Below are 22755 nucleotides of genomic sequence, written 5' to 3'. Positions count from 1 at the left end.
ATGTTCTTCTCATGAAACTGCAAAAAACCAGACCACTCTGCAGCCACTCCAAGAAACAGTTTGGTAGTTCCTCAAAAAGTTCAACATTGACTTCAATTTTGACTCAGCAATTCCATATGGCCCAGAAACTCCACTTCTAGGTATGTGCCCAAAAGAAGTCAAACCAGGGACTCAAATAGATGCTCGTACACCAACATTCATAGCAGTATCAGAAACAATATGCAAAAGGTGGAAACAACCCAAATGTCCATTAATAGATAAATGAATAAACAAAATGTGGTCTATCCACACAAGGGAATATTAAAAAGTAAAAATAAAGAGAAAAGGAAAATATGCTGACATGTGCTATAGCATAGATGAGACAAAAAGATAGATATTACATAATTTCATTTATGTGAAGTCCCCAGAGCAGGTTAACTTACAGAGACAGAAAGTAGAATAGAGGTCACCAGGAGGCAGTGGGAGGGAGGATCTGGCAGTTATTGTTTAATGGGTCCAAAGTTTCTTTTGAGGATAATGAAAAGAGTTCTGGAAATGGATAGTAGTGGATGGTTGCACAACATTGTGGATGTACTTAATGCCACTGAATTGTACACCTAAAAATGGTTGCAATGGTAAATTTCATGCTATCTCTCTCTCTCTTTCTCTCCCTACCACAATTAACAAAAAACGAGAACACCACAAAAATCCAAAACCTAAGCCAACATTAGTGTGAGAAATTTATAATAAAACAGATAATATACATAATCCTTTTAGCTGATTTTTTAAAAATTACAGATGAGAAAGTAACATTCCTGTCTTGACCATTCCTAGGAAACTTTGTAAATGAAACTCTTCCCGCATGTCCAACTTCGGTTGTTAGTCTCAGACAACGAATACAACTTGGCCTAATATTTAACAGCGGAAAGTTTTGCTCTGAGCCAGGGTTACCATGCTACACAGTGAACTGTCACTCTAAGAGGGTGCCTGTCCAAGAATGAAGCAACCCAACATCATAATATATAGAAATGTAAGTGTATAGAAAGAAGTATAGAAATATATAGAAATATAAGCAGCTGGTTTAGGAGATTCAGCTGCTTTAATAATGCCCTCCAGGTGCCTGTGAGTGCCTAATTTAAATATGTTCATTCTTATAAACAAATCAAAGATAAAGAAGTCCATTGGCCAAGGATTCTATTGTTCATGCCATCTGTTTAACCTACTTGATGAAGTAGTCTCGCCCATCTCGGTTTGCCGTCATCTCCCATCCATAGGGCGGCACCTGGTTCAAGCTCCAGGGTCCTGAGGGAGGTGGCCAGCCTGATGACTTCGTCCTGTGGCTGGAAAAGAAAAAAAATTGAAAAGCAGTATTACATCTGACTCCTGAACATTCCTTATGAGACAGACTCTGGAAGGAGAATGTGACTTACTCCTCTAAATTGTGGGCTGTATTCTCAAATGATGAAATGAATAATTATAAAGAATGTTTTTGTGGGAGGTAGGGTGCTGGGCATATGATTTTCTACATATTATCTCATTCATTTTTCTCAGGAGCACTATGAGGTAAATATATTTTTACATTTTACAGATGAGGAAACGGTGAATGACTTAGTAAGATTAAGGAACTTTCCTTAAGACACACAAGCCGATTTTGAACAAAAGCTCTGCATACTTCCTCCCATATTAGGCATTCCTGAGGCCAGACATTAGGATAGTTTGGGTATTGAAATAGATTTTTGTATCACAACATAAATACATGGGAAAATACATTACTGTTTTTATGGCTCTTCGGCAAAAAAATTCCAAGCTTCAGTTTCCCAGACTCCTATGACCAAACTACAAGATTTAGACTCATGTTAACCACACACCAGTCAAGGTAAGTCATAAAAACTCAGGCAAAACCCCAATTTAAGTTACAACAAAAATCTACACATTATCTTTTACAATTTCTAGTCTACCACTTAAATTCAATTCAGCAGCCAAATGAAAGGGTGGGTTCTGGAGACTTTTCTAGATGCCTGCCTTTCCAAGATCAAGAAGAAAGAGGAATAAACTCCACATAACAAGCAGTAGCAATGGGAAGCCTTGCAGTCACAGTCTGTAACCAGAGGCCTGAGCCCAGTTTCCGAAGCATCACTGACTCCTGGAAAAGCTTCCTCAGCTCAGGATCTGCAGAAATCCCTTCCCGCCCTCATGAATGCCCGAGACTTCCTAACCATGCATTGGAAGGAAGTAAATGATGCAATTTTAGCATGGCTCAACATCCCTCATCACTTGGTCCTTTTACTCCTGATGAAGTTACTCACTGCATAGCCTGTGAGAGCCTTTGGGTGGTTCCAAATCTAAGGCTGGTACCACCAAAGCTGGTGGCAGGGAACAGTGGATGATGCTTTCAGGGACTCAGTCTCAGCTACCAGAGAGCCCTTTGCAAAGAAGAAACAGCGCCCCTGCAGTCAGATGACTACAGAGCAGGCACTCTTCCCCCAGCCTGGTGCCCAGCCTGGCTAGTAGTGAGTGTGGCAGGTGCTAACATAGCCAGGCACTCTCGCACTAGGTACACCCTGAACAACCTCATGTGGTAGCCCTTTTGCAGCAAACATCCAAAGCAGGAGTCTCAGCCTTTCCGACTTTTAAATTCCCCAGGATACTGGGCAACTCACCCTCCCCAGCCCAGCCTTTCCAATACCTCTTAAACAAAACAAGCCTACTTCCTGTATGTTTTCTGTAGAGGAACTATTTTATATAATTTTAACCACCTCCATTTCTTTTCTTTAACTTCCTTTCAGTTTTTGTACAGCCTTCATCAAGGACGTAGGAACAGTTTTTTGTTTGAAAAATGTGTTCACAAATTTAATACTGGTCTGGTAAGTGTTGAATGCCACCATAGGATTATTTGTGGCCCATTGACTACTAAAAGACGTGGCAAGCATCTTGTTCCTCTTCTTTGCATAAAAGCCAGCAGTGGTAATTTCCTCTGGTGGTTTTTGTTAAAAAAATGTGCTGCTTTCCTGCAGTGAGAGAACACATGAATTTGCTACCCTGAGGTACTATTAAAACACACACACACACACACACACACACACACACACACACACACAGACAAAACCAAAACCAAACCAAAACAAAAACCCACCAATTTCTCTACACTAGTAGAGAATGCATTTGGAATGCTTTCTTAGGTAATATCAAGAAAACAAGTTCTTACACATATGAACACAGTCTATTCTATTATTAAAAACCATTCTAAAAGCAACAGCACAGTTAGAAATGGCACAAAGAATATCCCTGTGAGTGAAAGGAGGCTTATGCAGAGAATGCAACAATTTATTTTTTCATACTCAATTATGTACAGTATCAGAAAGCTTATCTTCCCCAGAGAAGGCTAACTTATTAAAAACAAACAAACTGTCTTTCCTTTCTTTTCCTTTTTCTTTTTCTTTCCTTTCTTCTTCTCCTCCATGAAATCTTAATCACTAAAAGAAAGACACAGGCCTCCTAATATAATTTACATGTAAAATACAGCATTATAATAACAAGTTGGAGGAAGGCTGAATTTTATTATAAACCACATTGTCCTGTACAGTATGTTTGGGAAGCAGCTAACAACCGTTTAGCAAGATATTTTCAAATAAAGCCTCTTGTCATAAAATGCCAAATGAAGTGCCAATACTGGAAAACTCCACAAATGTAAATCAAGTGAATCTAGCTCAAGGAGCATCCCCTGATACAAAACAAATAACTGAATAATTAAGATCAAACATGGCTACCTGTCTGTCCAATAATGTGTTAACACAAAATACATGGATCTGAAAGGTCTTAGTATGATTTAGCAAATTGAAAGTGCAAGTAGAAAATAAAACACCCTTTATAAGTATTTATCCATAACAACCTTGAGAAAAGTTAACGACACAGGTCATAATTGCAGAGGGATTTGGCTCCAGCTCTAGTTGTGTGATGACTACAAGTCCAGCCCTGACAATGGCCAGTATGAGGATTTCAGGCAGTAATAATCCAGGCTTTTATGTATTTCCCAAATTGAGCTGAAAAGAAGCACCTGGCAGCACTTGTTAAATATACAGATTACCAGGTACCAGAAATGATGATTATAATTCAGCAGGTCTGGATTAGAACAAGAAATCCATGAATAGGCATAAATGCACTGAAACAAGTAATTCAGATAATTCTTACTTTCTGGTAAGGTTGCCAGATTTAGCAAAAAAGCAAAGCCAAACAAAAATACCCCCTTAAATTGAATTTCAAATAAACAATGCATAATTTTTAGTATAAATGTTAGTATAATTTCATTGTAATATTTAGGATATACTTATACCAAAAAAGTAATGTTATTGTTTATTGAACATTTAAATCGAAGTAGGCATTCTATATTTTTAATTGACAACCATGGGGTTTGAGAAATACTAGTGCTTGCTACCCCAAGTTTAGGCTGAGATCTGGTAGCATGAGTACTACCTCGTGATTTGTCAGAAATGCAGAATCTGCATTTTCTTGAGATCCCCATGTAATTTACATACGCTGGAAAGTTTGGAGCCATCACCTGAATCAGTGGTTCCCAGTGTGATGCATCAGTATACATTGGAATCCCCCATGGAGGAACTTGTAAACAATGGATACCTGGAACCAAAGCCAAGCCACTGAGTCTGAATATCTGGGGATAGGACCTAGGCATTTGTATTTTATACTACCCAGGTCAGCCAAAGTGGCGATCCACTGTTCCAAGTAACTCTACTTTTTTTTTTTTTTTTTTTTTTTTTTACTTAGCTGACAAAGTAGGAGAGGAAGGGTATGGTGATCAAGAGCAGGTATGCTGCAGCAGAGAGTTTGAGAAGAATAGTCCCAGGGCCAGCAATAGGGGCATCATCTGGAAATCTGTTTGAGATGCAAATTTTGGGGCACCCCCCAAGACCTACTGAATCCAAAACTCTAGGGTGATAGGGGTGACCCAGCAATCTGTGATTAACAAGCTTCCACAGAATGCTGATACCGACTCAAGTCTGAGAAACACTGGGTTAGAACCAGACTCTCTTCAATTCAGGTTCTGCCATTTATTTTCCATGACCTTGAACAAGTTACTTCATCTCCCTAACCTCCCCAGTTCCAGTTACATCTTGGTAAAATGATGACAGTAGGACCCACTGGGAGAATATTAAGTGAGTTTTGTAAAGCACTCAGTATGTACTATAAAGTCTTTGCTAAATAACTATAACATAGGACTTTGGGTGGTTGTGCAAGCATAAATGGCTTTAATGCATCCTCAGAAGAGAAAGACAGTGAAAGGTTCAGTCATCTATTTTTCTCCATTGTGGCAAGAGCAGGGCAAGAAGGAGCTTAACCAAGCAGTCACACCTTCCCAGAATGTCAGAAGGTGATGAGTTCAGCCATTCTCAAGGCAGGAGAAAACATCAGAAAATTTTTACCAGAAACCAGAAATCCCAACTGCGTGATCCTGGGTGCAGTATGCCCACTTCCACTGGTGGCAGGCAAAGCCTTAAGAGTCCTTGCAATTCTGATGTCCTGTGACTTCTGTCTGAGGGCATGGCTGCGTGAACCACTTTCAAACACTTAGCTCAGCCTTAAAAATAGCGACCTACATTGGCAGGGCTATTTAAATCACTTCAGAAACTCCCAGCGACTGACTGAACTGGTTTGCAACTTTGTGCTTTACCCATCTATTGTTTGCAACAGATTGAAAGCTTCCTGGACAAAAAAGATCTTCATACTTGATAGGAAATGAGAACAGCTATGAATGGTGCAGGCAAAGTTGCAGAACTATTTGTATTGCGGCCCTTAGTGGAAGCAACTTATGCTTTCCTCCTGTGTGCATGCGTCTAAGTCCTGGGCAAAATCTCGATGGCCAGCTTGCCCTAGAAGACAGGCTTTTAGGAGGCACCTGCAGGCCTCTTTGGTATTTGAGTTTCCTTAGAAACATGGCAGTATCAGAAAAAGGGATGCTGTAGGGGAGAAGCAATGTGAGGTCAGGTTCCAAAGTCCTGAGTCAGATTCAAATTCTGCCACTTAGTCAATTTGTGATCTTGTGCAATTTCCTCTAAACTCTTTGTACCTTATTTTCATCACCCGTAAAGTAGAATTATTCTAACTCACTGGTTTTCATTCAGAGTGATTTGGCCCCCAAGGGACACTTAGCAATATCTGGAGATTTTTGGTGGTCACAACTGAGGGGAGGAGAATGTGTGCTTCTGGCATCTGCTAGGCAGAGACTAGGTATATTGCTAAACATCCTACAATGCTCAGGACACCCCCTCACAAGATAGAACTATCTGGTCAAAATGGCAATAGAGACAAGATGAAAAAACCTTGCTTAGCTCATAGGACTGTTCCAAGAAGATAATGTAATGAATGTACAATTCTTAGCATAGTACCTAGCATATAGTAGGTTCTCAAGAAACTTCAGTTGAATAAAACATAAAACCAAGCATTCTCAAAGTTTTTGCTTACGGTCTAATAGTGATAAGTACAACATACCTTTATATCAGAGGGAGAGTTGAAATCCCAGGTTTGCCACTTAACAGGTTGGCTTTTCTGGGTTTTAGTTTTATGTGTAAAATGGAAATAATAACAAGTAGCTCAGAGCAATGTGATGCAGATAAATGAGATACATAAAGCCCTAGAGTACAATGCTTGACTCATTTAGAATAGACTCTTCAAATGGTACATTGTGCTGGAAGCAGTAATGGTCATACTAATAAGAGGAGCATACAGCATTTCTAAGGATATAACTGCTTATGATACTCACAGGCTTGCCTCAGCATGCAACAGGGTGCCTACATCATTATTTCCCTTTCAAATATGAAGAAACTGAGACATAGAAAGAGTGTATAACTTGCCCAGTAGGCACAACAATCTACTCTAAAGAGAGGCTGCATCCTTCAGCAGGTACTGTGTCTTACATCGATGGTATGAGGCACGGAAACGGGGGAGGAAGGTAGAGCCAGCCCCAAACTCTTGCTGGGGTTATACAACCTGTTAGAAGTGTCCAGGACTGAGTCCTGAGACTTTCTACTCCAAACTCCCTATTACTCACACTGTGCCACAAATAAGTGTGATAACAGCTTATCAGCTTTGTCATGCATCTGGTCATATTTTGGACAAGTAGCCAGGATTAAGCTGCATCCTTTGAGACTTGGTGTTGAGGAATGCATTATCATGTTCATTTCAGATATGGGAAAACCAAAGCTATATGTATTCAGTCATTCATCTGTGACATTGCATGATACTCTACAGATCTAACAAAATAAAACATGATCCAGAATTTTATCATTCTTATCTCTTTGGACTCACAAAGATTATTTTCAGACTAACCCAAGGTTATATAGCGTTCTCATTTAGCTTGCTGTAAATGGTGGTTGGGTTACAGAACCCCAAACCCTACAGATACCTCAAGGTATCGTAAGACAGCGTTTTACATTTGCAAGCAGATGGTATTCAAGGTATCTTTGGGGTTGACATGCAATGTGGGTGAAGGTAAGGAAGTGGAGAGGTGTGAGAAAAATGAATAATAGATGGTTCTAAATGAATTTAACAAGCTCCAAGTTTAGAAGACAGCCATGTTTCTTTTGTGCCCAGCTTGATATGTCCCACTGGGGTTAGTAGGGGTCCCTGGCATGACCCTTAGGGAGGCCTGTCCTGTACAGTTTCTTGCCACCACGATTCAGTAAGGAGTTAGCTGACCAAGTCTTTTCATTCCATTTATTCATGCTCTAGACACACAGATACGTCCTCAGTTAGGCTGCTATTTCTTCTCCCTCGAACGTAACTTTCTCCATTAAATCAAGCTTCAGCTTCAGTACAGTAGTCAAAGTATTTTGATCTCATACAACAGGTAACAGCTTTTCATTCTACTGTTCCTTATTAGCAGGTTTTGGCACAGGTCCACGTGAGGAAAGCTGTATTAATAGCCTGAAAATAACTTCAAAGCCCCATAGATAGAAGTAAAACTCATCCCACCAACTATTTTTAAGATGTCACTTTTGTTATGACAAGGAGGACAGGAAAATATAGTAAAGGGGGAAAAGCAGGCAGTTAAAAACTACTTTAAATATTAATGCCAAGCCTCATGAAAGCAGATACCCAAAAATATATTCATTATAAAATCATTTAAATTAAGGAGAAATAGATTATTAATCAAGAGTTTTTCGAGGGTAAAAGACATTTGACTGTATATTTCAACAACTGAATTTAAATATTTTTCTGATTATTTTCATGTGATTCATTACATGATTTATCAACCTACACAATAAAATTAATTATGTAGTTATACGTCTACAAGTTTCAGCAAAAGCCTCTCACAGCTTGTTGAGTTTGTTATATTTTTTAATTAGGTATCAGGGAGAATTACTAGGATAATTAAATCTGGCTTAACTGGTCTTCTTCCAAAATTTTCTACATACAAACTTCAGCCTCACTTTGTGAACAATCCAGTGACACAATCCAGATGGCTTAAGGGTCTGAGGCCATGTATCTATAGAGTCCCCAAACATCACATGCAGGGTTTGCCATTAAAGTTAGATGCAGCCCTGCTGCAAATTGGACATTTGAATTTTGTACTGTGCATTTACATCTCTTAGTTCACTGAATTCTCCAACTCTACAAATTTGGAAGGACAATTATAAGGACTATATAATTAGCATATTGTTGAGGAGATAACGTGTAGAGTGGCTAAGATTCATTGCTCAGAGAGGAACTACAGAGCTAAACGAGGGAACTGTCGACAGGTCAAGTCTTCAGCTCCTTCTGCTGGAATGCTGTTGTACCTGTCCATCAGTTTGTAGCTGTATTATACTTCCCAAGCATAGGATGCCAGGTGGTAGGCGGGGCACTCACCCTTGAGGGGATGGACCATGTCTTTACCTTTCTATCACTATTACTCAGACTAGTGCCAGGCACATGATAGATGTTCAAATGGGAATTGAATTAATAAATTAATCAAAGCTGCATGATGATGCTGGCACAGGACGTTAGGATTAAAATTGTAGTTCTCTGCCTTTGAGTGAGTAAGAGTACATGTGTGTTGAAATGCCATTTGTTCAGTAACTACTGTCAGATAGGCACTGTTCCAGGCACTTTCACAGATTTTCTTTTTAATCCTTACAGCAGCTCAACAAGAGGGGTTGTTTGCTACCACGTCAGCTCATCCAATAATGGAATACCATTCAAACATTAAACCAAAGGTGTAGATGAAGACTGACTGCCATAGGACATAGTTAAATGAACAAAGTTGGTTACAAAAAGGGTATGCACCCTTCATGTAAAAAAATCTGTGTGCATAGGCATAGAAAAACAGGCTGGACAAATGGGTACATAGTGGTTATCTCTGGGTTGTGAGATTGAGGTGGTTTTTTTTTAATTCTTGTTTGCTTTTGTGTATTTTTGTTTCCTATAATGAATATATATCATTTTCATTCTTAAGATTTTTTTTAAACAAGTGAAACTAGAAAATGGTTATGATTCCACATGGATTCTTGGTGGAATCACTGGAGAAATTGTAGAGGAAGTACTGACGGTGTGAAAACATACAGAGCTGGTGTGGCTGTAGGGAAATGCATTGCCATGTATTGCTTGGAGTGCATTTTGACAATCCCTGATAGAGGCCAATTTAGCAAGCACCATCCAAACTGAAAGTGAGCATACACTTCAATCTAAGTGTTCATCAGTATGGTATAGATTAAAGAAAACATGGTACAACCACACAAAGGAATATTATGCAGCTGTAAAAAGAAGGAATGAGGAAATTCTTTATGTACTCATTTGGGAAGACTCTGAAGACACATTAAAACAAAAAATCAATATGCAGAAAATGTGCAGCCTGCTACTATTTCTGTAAAATCAGGGAAGAATAAAGCAGAAAAAAAGGCCAAACCATGGAGTCTAGCTTCAAATAGAGCTGCATTTGGACACTGACACCACCTCATAGTATCTGTGTGAACTTAAGTAGGCTCCTTATCCTTGTCCAAACATCAGCTTTCCCCTCTGAAAACTAGAACTAATATCAGCTATCCTGTTGAATTATTGTGAAGACTATATGGCACAGGTCATCAAAAGCTGCTATCATTATTACTTACGCACATTCATTAATGCATATAACAAATATTGATTGAGTGCCTACTTTGCACCACATGCTGTTCTTGGTTCTTGGAATCCGTCAGTGAAAAAATAGACAAAGAAATCCATCAGTAAAAAAATAGATCAGAATTATTGACACATAAAATAAACACCAATGATCACTTCACTTAGATTTTTTCTAGCCTAGCATCTGCTATCATTTGAGCATGTCCCCCAGAGTTCACGTGCTGGAAACTTGATCCCCAATGCAGTGGTATTGGGAGGTGGTAGGACCTTTAAGAGTTGTTTAAGTCATGAGGGCTCCACCCTCGTGAATGGACTAATGCTGTTATTGTGGGAGTGGCTTGTTATAAAAGGGGGAGTTTGGCCCCAGAACTATGAGAGGTAAATTTTGCAAGGTTCTATGGTCAGTCTTGTAGTGGATATAGCAACCCTATACTACACAGTGCCTGCTGTGTGGGATAGAATGTAGTCTGAGAGCTCTATTTCTCTCTTACAAGCATCCAGTGCCCTCATGACATTACATTAACTCATCCACTCATTTAAAACATTTCATTGAGGACTCTTGTATCAGTCCTTGTGAAGGACTAGAGCTGTGATAAGCAGATAGGGTGCTTGCTTTCCTGGTCACTCATGAGACTTTTGAAACATTGTTGAGGAAGGCAGACATCATGGCTCAACCAACCTGGACATTGTCCTGGCTCCGGGTTGTCCCCTGAGCCCTGAGCTTTAAGTGAAACTTTTCAGTTAGTAGTTTCATGCTGTGATATTCAGAAGACAGGTAAATCTTCCTTATATTTCTCAAGTTATCCCGCACAGACAACTATTTAACCCATACCAATCATTAAAGGCTTTTTCCTGCTTCATTTAGAACCCAGTCTGTTGTCTTTCGCCGTAATATGGAACCTGTATATGCCCTCAGGACCCACTAAATGCATCATGTCATAGAACTTGACAGTGATTACAGAGTTAATGAAACACAGCATTGGTTGAATCTGCCAAATGGCCTAATCTAATTTTCAAATGTGTTATTAAAACACTTTTGCAAACACTCATCATTTTAAGAGATAACATTTATCTTCACATTTCACTTATTTGTGGATGACTCATACTCTAATACTGCTACTCACCAAGCTTAGCCAAATCCAGCTGACTTCCCTTGAACATGTATATGAAATATTCAAACAGATTCTGATTTAGCCAATCATTGTGAAGATTATATTCTCGCTATTTTCTGGGGACATGCACATTTATTTTAATTATTTTGGAATTTTTATGGGTTAACATATAAACTACTTATCTGGACTGTAGTTTACTTAATCTTCTTGGCTCTGCCTAAAAACTTTTAGATTCCTAAAAGTGTATTTAATAGCTATCTCTGATTCCATTAAGTGCTTATATTTTTTTCTGAGTAAGAAAACCAAAATATTTCCTTAAAACTATTCTCAGGAGGCTAACTTCTAAGTCTACCATTGATAGCAGGGAATCAGTAAACTTCTATAAAGAGTCAGATAGTAACTATTTTCAGATTCATGAGTCATAGGCTCTTTGTAGCAACTATTCAACTCCACCATTGTATCAAAAGAAGCCATAGACAATATGGAAACTAACTGGCATAGCTATGTTCCAACAAAGCCTCATTCACAAAAACAAATCCATATGTGGCCTTCGAGCCACAGTTTGCTGACCTCTGATTTATAGTGTCACCTTGACAAAGTCATTTATTTTTCTTTCCTTCTATTTTCTAATTTTTAGAATGAAGGGGCCAGACTACATAATTTCTGAAGTCCCATCAAGCTCCAAAATGTTCAACTTTGTCGGCTAACCAGGTTTCTTTCTCAAAGACCATAATCTTCAACAGGACTGGAAGAGACTCTGGTACACAAATTGCACAAAACTTTTTTTTGTCACTGAAGTAACAGTTCACCACTCAGGGAAAATGAAAAAAAATTCTGTTTTCCAAAGCATTTGACCCAAGGATAGAACATTATAGTTCAACTCATCACATACCTAAATATTTATAGAGAGCTTTAAATCTCTGAACCATTGATCTTATCTTGTAAATAGGGCCACTATTTGGATGAATGGTATTTCAAATATGCAAAATGCTGGCAGTCCTAAACAATAATAAAAACTCACTCTGGTGGCTGCTTTCCAAAATTCAAGTCAAGGTACTTCGGGGCTTGTGGAAACAGTATCACAAGCTGATATTTAAAGATTTTCAAATGTGATGTTGTAAGATAGCTTTACTATGAAGCAGTATGATGTCTAATAATGTCCATCATTGTTTTAGCCTCATTCAGATTTTTTAAAAACTAACAAAGGCTGGTAGTTTTCCAAGCTAAGTTGCCTATTTTCTATCAAAAACATGTTTGAGTTTGGTTTGCTATCTCTGTGTCTGCTGGAGACCCTTTCTTTACTGCTGAATTAGAATCCCTAAAGAACAGGTGTTTATAGTAAACCTGCTGTTATCGTTAACAAGGTAAGATGGAAAGTTACAGCCCGCTTAGGTACACCTAAAAGCACTGGTGCTAAAATGTGTTGTCTGGCTTACTTCCCCAGAGTTAGAGTTCATTTGCAATATTTTTAATCTGTTATTTATAATATAAACCAAACACATAAACCTAGTGTACTTTATTTTTATCTAATTCTAAAAAGATTTCTGGTGGCTTTTCATTTAGAGTTCTTTAATGAAGAGACTCACAGCTTCATTCTTTCATCATAACCGTGTTCTCTCCCCATTCCAACCCTGAATTCATCATGCAGTTCCATGGTGTCCCATAATTTTCTTAAACTATTAATATAGAAGGAACAAATGTGTACTTGAAGTTAAGTGTAGAAATTGAAATGATTCTTTTTAATACTCCCAGCTTAGATGTTAAAGGAAAATATATCATTTCACTAGATTTCTCAATATCTGTACATCTCCAAGGTCATAAAAAATGTGTAAGAATAGAAAGTACACCAAGCCTCATAGGGGATACAAACATAGATATTTATCACTCTTTTCTTCTTTTTCTTCTTCCTTTTTTGTCTTTAAACTGCAAACATTGTAGGGAGAAAAGATATAAATAAGGACTTTCCAGCAGTGATGGAAGCCAACTTGCAGATATTTCCCATCCAATATTGCCCTGCACTTATTTATTTATTTTTGTTCATTCAGAAACCTTTTTATTGAACGCAACTTTTTTTTTTTTTTTTTTTTTGAGACAGAGTTTCGCTCGTTTTCCAGGCTGGAGTGCAATGGCGCGATCTCGGCTCACCGCAACCTCTGCCTCCTGGGTTCAGGCAATTCTCCTGCCTCAGCCTCCTGAGTAGCTGGGATTACAGGCATGCGCTACCATGCCCAGCTAATTTTTTTTATTTTTAGTAGAGACGGGGGTTTCACCATGTTGACCAGGCTGGTCTCGATCTCTTGACCTAGTGATCCAACCTCCACGGCCTCCCAAAGTGCTGGGATTACAGGCGTGAGCCACCGCGCCCGGCCTATTGAGCACAATTCTATGAGTAGAACTGTGACAAACACAGATGACAAGGCCCTGCCCTGAAAGAGTGAACAACCTAACGCAAAGTAGAGAGAGGAAGAGGCAGCGTTGAGTATGAACTGAAAATATGACCATCGTGCCTCCTTGCTGCATATAGGGAAAACAGATGATTTATGGTTTATGTCTTTAGAACAACTCTAAGAGATGGTGCATACCTGAAACTCGGGAGGCGAAAGACAAGGTCCACATTCTTTCATAACATTCATAGTTTCCCATTCTGGTCTCACATTTCCATAACAATTTTTATAACAATTATATTTATTATGACATTTACAATAAAAAATTATAGCAAGGTAAGTGATGCTGTTAGTAACCATATTAGGGTTTTTTAGTTTTAATCCATCTTACCCAGCTTCCATTTGGAGTTAATTGATATTTTTCAATCCATCTGCTCCAATGATAGGCATGTTGTCACTGAACACAGAGAAAAACCCAGAAATTCCTTGTCCTAACCCACATAATAGGCTCAAGTAAGCCCTGGTACCTTTTTATGTCCAAACATAATCATTTTGTGAATCAGGACAAAAAGTATCATATATTTTCCTAAGATGTGTTATAGAGAGGGAATGGGCTGAAAACACTAAGAAGACAATAAGCTCTCAGTAATTCTATATTATGGAATAATGATTTCCACAGTAAGGAAGACATTTATTTATAAAGAGACAGAGTCACAAATTGTGATAAAGCGCTATACTATAACCATATATAACTTGCTAATTTTTTATTAGACAAGTTCTCAAAACTTGCCCTGGCTGGTCTTGAACTCCTGGCCTCAATGTATCTGCAACTGTGAATGTTTCCAGGAAAGAGACTTTAGCAGCTAGCTGTTACACTTATTAGAAAAGAAGGGGAAAGCTTTTCATAATGAAAAGTGTCCCTTATAGCAGGGCCTCTCCAGCTTTAGGATGCACAAGAATCACCTGAGCATCTTGTTAAAATGCAGGTTCTGTTTTTGTAGGCCTAGAGTGGGGTTCAGGGTTCAGCATTTTTAATGAACTCCCAGGCGATGTTGAAGCTGCTGGCTCGGGGAGCACAGTCTGAGCGTAGTCTCCCAAGGTCAGTGTCAGCTTAGGAGTGGATGCTGACTTCCATCCTGGCAAATCTCTGCCAGACCTTTAAACATTTCTGAAACAGGATGTTAACTATCCCTGCTGGAGAATTCAACCTGAGGCTCCCTGCCTGGCAGGGATTTGCCAAGATGGAAGTTGGCTCCCATTCATTACCTGATACTGACCTTGGGAGACCCAGGTCAAGGCAAAAGAGTTAATGAGAACTGGTTTGACCACACATAGCAAAACAAAACAAAATATATCTCCTGAACAATACCTGCACTTTGCATTAACAGTCATCTCAGATTTTTTTTTTTGAGGCATAATCCCCCTGTCACCCAGATTGGAGTAGAGTGGTGCCATCTTGGCTCACTGCAACCTCCACCTCCCAGGTTCAAGTGATTTTCATGCCTCAGCCTCCCGAGTAGCTGGGATTACAGGTGCGTGCCACCATGCCCAGCTAATTTTTGTATTTTTAGTAGAGATGGGGTTTTATGATGTTGGCCAGGCCGGTCTTGAACTCCTGGCTTTGATCTCAGACTTTTAATACATGAGCATGATGACCACCAGCTCTAATTCACTTCCTTCTAAAGTTAACAGAGCGCCTCCCTTGTAGTCTAGGATTGCCCTCTCTGGGCAGACTCCTGGGTTAAGCGTTTATGTAAGAAGCTCGGTCAGCATCCACAACTCCACAGCCAATACAGAGAACATGACTTGTCTTTAATCTCTAGTCATGAGTTGGTTCTTTAGCAAATCAGACTGAAAGCTTTGAGAGACTTCCCCTGAGGCCCCCACCTTATTCTTCTCCAAAAAGATCCATTGAGCCTATATTGTATCTTGGAACTCATCTAACCTCAGTAGGAATGCAAGATAATCATTTGGCCCCACTATTCGAAGAACATGTATAAAAGTTGATGACAGAAAACTATTATACTCAAAATAATTTCAGAACAACCAAGAATAAAGTAGATTGAAAATAGATATCCCTACAGAAATAGTACACATCCTGTTAGAACCATTTCTTGTACTACTTCCCTCACAAAGGCTTGACTCTTATATCTAATAATGGATCTCCTTCTACTCTCCACATCAGTGCTCAGTGCTCAGCAAACTACATCTGGTGGCCTTGGCCCAGGGTCCACTTGTTTAAGTATCATCTATTGCTGCTTTCACACAAAAACAGCAGAATTGAGCAGTGTGACAGAGATTGTATGGCTTGCAAAGCCTAAAATATTTACCATCTGGACCTTTGCAAAAGAAGTTTGCCAACCCCTGCTGTTGAGTAGTAAGTACCTTCCTCACAGCCCTTCAATTGCATCTTCTATTACAGTCAACTAAAAATACATACATAGGTAGGGGGAGAAATTCAATGACTGATGGATTGATCTCCAGGGCCACCATTTGCACAACTCCATGTGGCTTCATTTACTGTGTTATAAGTTCTACTAGTTATCTTAGGTTCTGAGCCTTCTTACTCATCATGTGCCACAGGTGTAAGAATTTGTCTAACCTTAGAGCTCAATGAACAGAGTTGAATCAAACTGAACTCTAGAGGTTTTTCTAGGGCATAAGTGAAACCATCATATTGAGGATGGTGAAATTACCGAGAGCAATAAGCAAATATCTGATTATACCTGTAACCAGATGAGTGGAAACCAAATGGTCCTTTTGGCAGAAAAACAAAAGTGACTCTGACAGCCATTTTGTTTGACAGGGATTTTGCAAGATGCTTCATAATGAATTGCAGCCATAAAATACTTGATATTAACACAGCCATTCCTTGGTGAATCTTTACTTCCAAGCTGCAGCAGAGATAAAGAGCACAGTCTCTGCCCTTTCCAATGCGTAAACCCAATGGCACAGCCACTGGCATGCTGGTTTATGGGCTGTGTATTTCTCCTTCTGCTCCACCAACCCCATTCATCTGGTATTTTACAGTCTTAGCTGGGCTCTAAAGACCCAGCAGGAAATAGAGGCAGTAATTGCATCTTATAAGCAATTAATTTTCTTCTTTCTTTAAAAATTTCCTCCTTTATATTTGTAACTTTTAAAGAATGGAATAAAAAGATGTATCTTCTGTCATTGCTTCTAGAAGGGAGACTAAGTCAAATCCTTTCTTTTACAATGAATGATCATATTCATCCATTGTTTATTCTAAAGCTCAGCATTTCATTCATTTACTATCATTATACCAGCCCTACAAATTCCATTCTTTTGCAGTTGTGAGTCCTATAAGCCTGTACATGTCCTACTAGTTGCTAATTTCACAGAAGAAATGCTAATTTAAAGGTAATTCTTATGGATATAGCATTGTTTTTCATTTGATTTTCCCCAATAAAAATAATCTAAAATTTTTAATTTTTCTCATACCTAGATTCTATATCAGAAATTTGTACACGAATTTAGAGGATGTTTAAAAACTTAGAAACAATTTGGATAAAAAAGGCGAATAAGTGTGATGCTTAAAATTAACTTCACTTCAGCATGGGTTCACAAAATTATACAGTAAAACTTCTGCATTTTGTGAATGTTCTTTCCTAATAACAGCCTAAAATTTATAAAATTCCCCTATAACACACACAATGAACCCTGATTACATGAAGGATTAGAATATAATATACTAATAAAAGGTCTGCATTCTATATCTAAATGCCATTCTAGCATAACAAGAAACTATAACAAGAAATCCTACTTTGTTTATAGAAGACAATGAGGTGTGAATGATAAATTAGGATCCATAAACTTCTGATGATTTTCATGCTAAACTTTCCTGTCTCTGTTTCTCCATGTTGAATGGCAAAAACTGAGAACTCCAACTCAATATAACCTACAGTTCTCTAGAGTAAATCACATTGGGTACCCATCCTTTAAAATGCTGGTGAAACTCTGACCTCCCGTATGAAGTTTCTGTGCTATAGTCCAATTTGCAGTGGGATCTCTGAATTCCTATAGTTTTAACCATCTTACACCTCCACGTGGTTGTCCACAGACATCTTAAATTCAACACATCCAAAACTGAACTCATGTTCATTCCCCCAAACCTACCTCTCTACCGAACTTCCCCATCTTTATAAATGGCCACCCTGTTCTTCAAAAGAGGCCACAATGAATTCCACGCATTTCTCCAAGATACTGCCTTCTTTAACCTTAGAATGTTTCAGCTTGATGGTCTCTCAGACCTAGAATATTTCTCCAACTCTCCCTTCTTCATTCATTCTGCCAACTAATAACTCATTATTCTGGCTTAATTGTTCGTCCTTCAAGAAACTTTCTATCAACTTGCTCTGCCCAATATGGTAGCCACTCATCATAGGTAATTACAGAACACTGGAAATGTGGCAAGTATAAATTGAGATGTGCTGTAAATCTGAAATACACTGCAGATTTCCAATGCTTAGTAGGAAGAAAAAATATAAAACGTCTCAATATTTTTTATAAATTGATTACATGTTGAAATAATATTTTAGATACATTGGGTTAAACAAAACATATTAAAAGAAAAATTCATCAGTTTTTTAAAAATATGGCTACCAGAAAATTTACAATAACATATGTGCTTTACGTTATAATTTTATTGGAGCAAGGTTAGGTATTTTACCCACAGATTTCTTTTTGTTAATTTGTGTGGTTACCTGTCTATCAGTTCTAGGCTCTGTTAGCTGACTTAAGCAGGGAATCTGTGATCTTGTTTAGGTACCCACATATATTTGTTAAATGAACACAAGAACGACATTAAGAATCAGGAAGTCAGCTCATCTCCCTAAGCCACAGTTAATGTGGAGGTTAAACTAGGCTGTCTCTACAAGCCCTTCTAGTTTCATTGACTGTAAATATCTAACATGGATATTTAAATGAGTCTCTTCTACCTCATCAGGTTTCTCAGTTCTTTCAAGGTAAAACAAATGTTTTATATTTTCCTTGTTAGTTTCCTCAGCGCTCTGTGAATACAGTTGGCCCTTAGCAACATAGGGTTAAAGTGCACATGTCCACTTATACAGGGATTTTGTTCTGCCTCTGCCACCCTGAGACAGCAAGACCAACCCCTTCTCTTCCTCCTCCTCCTTAACCTATTCAGCATGAAGACAATAAGAATGAAGAATTTTATGATGATTCATTTCTACTTAATGAATAGTAAATAAATTTTCCTTATGATTATCCAATAACATTTTCTTTTCTCTAGTTTACCTTATCATAAGAATATGGTTGATTATACATAAAACAGACAAAATCTGTGTTAATCCACTGTTTACAGTTATCAGTAAGGCTTCTGGTCAACAGTAGGCCATTCGTAGTTGAGTTTTGGTATGTCATAAAAGTCAGCACCCCTCATCCCTGAGTTGTTCAAGGGTCAATTGTACTTAAAAGTCATCATCCAGTCAACAAATGGTAAGCTAAAAGTATTTGCTTACATGTTTTACAGGGTAGGTCTAATGTGGGAGAATAAGTATTTGACTTAGTTGGATACTTCTTAAAATAGGTACAAATGTGGAAACTCGTAGGAGGGACAAGCTAAGGGGCAGGGGTTGGGGGCTAGGTGGGAGAGTGGGGAAGTAGAGGGGTGGTGACTATGAATTCCGGCAACAGAAAAGCTGGCCACAGCAGGGCTGGCAAGCTCCTTAAAGCAGTTGGGTAAATTCTTCACCTGCCACATCACTGGGAAGCTTCCAATGAACCAGTATCCAGGAATGACTGTTCCAGAAATACATCCTCCCCTTCTTCCTCCAGGCAATAAGGAGGAAGCAAGAAGGGCTTCCCCAAAGGTATTGGGTATTGCTACCTGAGTTGACTCTCTACCCCTTTAACAGTGTCTTAAGACCACAGGTCATCTGTTCTGTGGGTCTCAAAATGTTTACGGTGCAAAAAAACACAATCCTAATTTATATCCACAACAAGTGTAAAACTGATCAACTGCTAATTTTATTTAGGGAAAATATCCATACCAAAGCTCGTGTTTGTTCTTAGGCTTCTTTTTGTTTTACTAAAAAATAATCTTAAACAGCATGAAATTATTTCCATCTCTGAGCAAATAGAAATGTGACTGTCCAATCCATCAACGTTTGCAGGTGAACGGTCTGTTAGCTCCATTGCTGTGATAATCATTTCTGATGTGGACTCTTGAAATCATTAAGACCATTTGCCTTATCCACAGAAAGCATGCCATTCATCAGCTATGATCCACAAGACAACCTGGTCCAGTGCAACTCATTTAAGTGAAAAGAGGGAGCACTCTGAAAGTAGCTTTGTCTAGAGTGCAGCTGAATGCATTGAAAAGAAAGGGCACTGTATATAAGAAACATAAGTCATTTTTAATAGGCTCAAAATCATAATTACTATTTATATTCCATGTATATTTCTCCCAGTGATATTTTATATTTTAGGATAGAAAAATCTCTCCTAGGAGAGAGAAGAGGAAAAAATGCAAAGACCTACTGGAAATTTTGCTTTTTTTTTCCATTTCTTTTCATTTCTCTAGTGCCTGCCCGAAGTTTCTATTCTGGAACTTCTCTGATCACCCCGGAGAATTCAACATTTTAACTCTCAAAGGTTTCATTGTGTTTTTCTTCTTACCCACCACCAGCCTTCCTCTGATTCTGGGATTTTGGCCATGCGTCCTTGAATCCAATCTCTGTTTATATAATTGTTCTCATTTTCTTCTTGCAATTACTTTTCTTTCTTTTCCTATTTTTTAAAATCTCACCTTTCATTCCATTTCTTTTTCATCTCTCACCCTAGGAAAATTTCTCTTTCTGGCAGGCTCTTCTTGTTCTCTTTGGCAGTATTTCACAGAGGCACAAATAGTCATAATGATCAAAATGTACAAAATGATCAATGTCCCAAGGAGATTAGGCTACTCTGCAGACATTATCTCATCAATCTCCCCTAACCTCTGCAAAGGAAGGACCCATTTCCTAGTAGAGATACCATACCAGAGGGCAAAGATAGCTGCATCCTAAGACTTAAAAAGAACCAGGAACAAGCCTGGTATAGTGACTCATGACTATAATCCCAATACTTTCGGAGGCCAAGGTGGGAGGATCACTTGAGCCCAGAAGTTTGAGACCAGCCTGGACAACACAGTGGGATCTTGTCTCTATGAATAATAAAAAAAAAATAGCCAGGTGTGGCACCACTGTAGTACTACTCTGGAGGCCAAGGCGGGGAAGATCACTTGAGCCTAGGAGGTCAAGGCTGCAGTGAGCCATGATTGTGCCACTGCACTCCAGTTTGGGCAACATAGTGAGACCCTGTCTCAAAAAAATATATATAGGAACAGACTGCTGCTCATTTACATCACAATACGTCCAGACTTATATTTTACTTCCCCCATTCCTTTTTTTTTGGACCTCATCCTTGATTTTTATCAAACACAAAAGGATGGCTCTTATCTCAAGAGTAATTCTTTCATGTAAATTAAGTTTTAAATCTGCCACTGTCCGATGTTGAAGAGGCATAAAGGGGAAAAATCACGAATTTGGTTTATGCTTTCTTTTTAAGTTTAGTATCTGTTTCAGATGCTTTATTGGATTCCTTGGAGAATTCTGCAACTGTTTCACTTTTCCCACTCCTATATTATTAACAGTCTTACTTGCATTTCATTGATGGCGTTTGATAACTTTATGACTCTCTTCCCCTACTCCACTGTGATAGATGAGGCAATTGATTCTCAAAACTTACAATATATGATGAAGCTAGTTAGTTAAGTGTCCAAATTAGCCTTATAAGCTAACTCTTCTGGCTTTTCAGTCTATGCTTTTTTTTTTTTAATTGCATTTTAGGTTCTGGGGTACATGTGAAGAACATGCAAGATAGTTGCATAGGTACACACGTGGCAGTGTGATTTGCTGCCTTCCTCCCCTTCACCTATATCTTGCATTTCTCCCCATGCTATCTCTCCCCAACTCCCCACCCCCTGCTGTCCCTCCCCTATTCCCCCCAACAGACCCCAGTTTGTAGTGCTCCCCTCCCTGTGTCCATGTGTTCTCATGCTTTTAAAAGAGAATCTATAAAAATTATCACATTTAGCTATCTAAACAAGCAGACAAGGTCATTATTCCTTTCCCCATTTCAAAGATGAGAAAACTGCTAGACCACTTGCTCAAAGTTATCCAGCTATGAAGCCAATGCAGCCAGCATTTCAACCTAGGTTTGTCTAATTCAAATCCTGTGACTGCACTTTTTTAAAAAATGCTTCTCTCTTGACACACTAAAGACAAAAAGGATTTTCTCTACCCCCACTAAACATACTTTGCTCAGGTTTCTTTTTTTCTTGAGATGGGGTCTCGCTCTGCCACCACGACTAGAGAGCAGTGGTGTGATCATGGCTCACTGCAGCCTCGACTTCCTGGACACAAGTGATCCTCCCACTGCAACCTCCCAAGTAGTTGGGGCCACAGGCATAGCATACACCACCATGCCTAGCTGATTTATTTTTACTTTTTGTAGAGAGAAGGGTCTTGCTACATTTCCCAGGCTGGTCTTGGACTCCTGGGCTCAAGCGATTTGCCTGCTTCGGCCTCACAAAGTGCTGGAATTACAGGAGTGAGCCACCATGCCCAGCCTACTCTGGTTTCTTAGAGCCTGTCCTTCCCTGCCAGTTCCTGTCCTTAGAATGCTCCCTCCATGGAAACCAACATCCTGGCCTGCTCCAGAGACCTCCTTCTTCCTGGGAGCAGATAGTGCCAATTGAGGGACATACTATACACATCACTTTGTTTTAAAATTAAAATACATGTCCCCAAGGGTCATGATGGTATTGCCAGCATGTTTCCACTGGGCCAGGTGTTGCAAGGGCACAGTGGAAGCTGAGAGCCTGGAGACACTTGCCCATGCCACCTGTCCCTACCTTGCTATAGGCGGTTGAGTGCTCTAATTTTTCATGGGGTTTCCTAGGGCATGAACCCTAAAACTATCTTAGAATTCTGGGAATGCAAATGTGTAGTTCTTACCATTTCTACTTGGAGAGAGGAAAAAGAAAACAAAACACTGTAAATTCCTCCAATCGTTTTTGGCCCTTTTAATCTATAAACAAATGTAGTACCAAAAACACTTTGTATATAGCTCATCAAAACAGTCATAATGTTGAA

At 39.0% G+C, this 22755-nt stretch overlaps 1 protein-coding gene across 18 annotated transcripts in view; it reads right to left on the bottom strand.

Moving 5' to 3' along the window:
* The window catches only part of FRMPD4 (FERM and PDZ domain containing 4), a 908838-nt gene that overhangs the window by 234131 nt on the left and 651952 nt on the right, over positions 1 to 22755 (bottom strand). For all 18 annotated transcript variants that reach the window (XM_078363746.1, XM_078363741.1, XM_078363745.1 and 15 more), the window contains one exon: positions 1203 to 1319. In XM_078363746.1, coding sequence (XP_078219872.1) covers positions 1203 to 1319 — 117 coding nt within the window. The remainder of the gene's footprint in view (positions 1 to 1202; positions 1320 to 22755) is intronic.

The sequence above is a fragment of the Callithrix jacchus genome, chromosome X, assembly GCF_049354715.1.
Source record: "Callithrix jacchus isolate 240 chromosome X, calJac240_pri, whole genome shotgun sequence".
NCBI classification, from domain to species: domain Eukaryota; kingdom Metazoa; phylum Chordata; class Mammalia; order Primates; family Cebidae; genus Callithrix; species Callithrix jacchus.
Note: the sequence above shows the minus strand (reverse complement) of the source record. Positions and strands in the feature narration are given on the sequence as shown.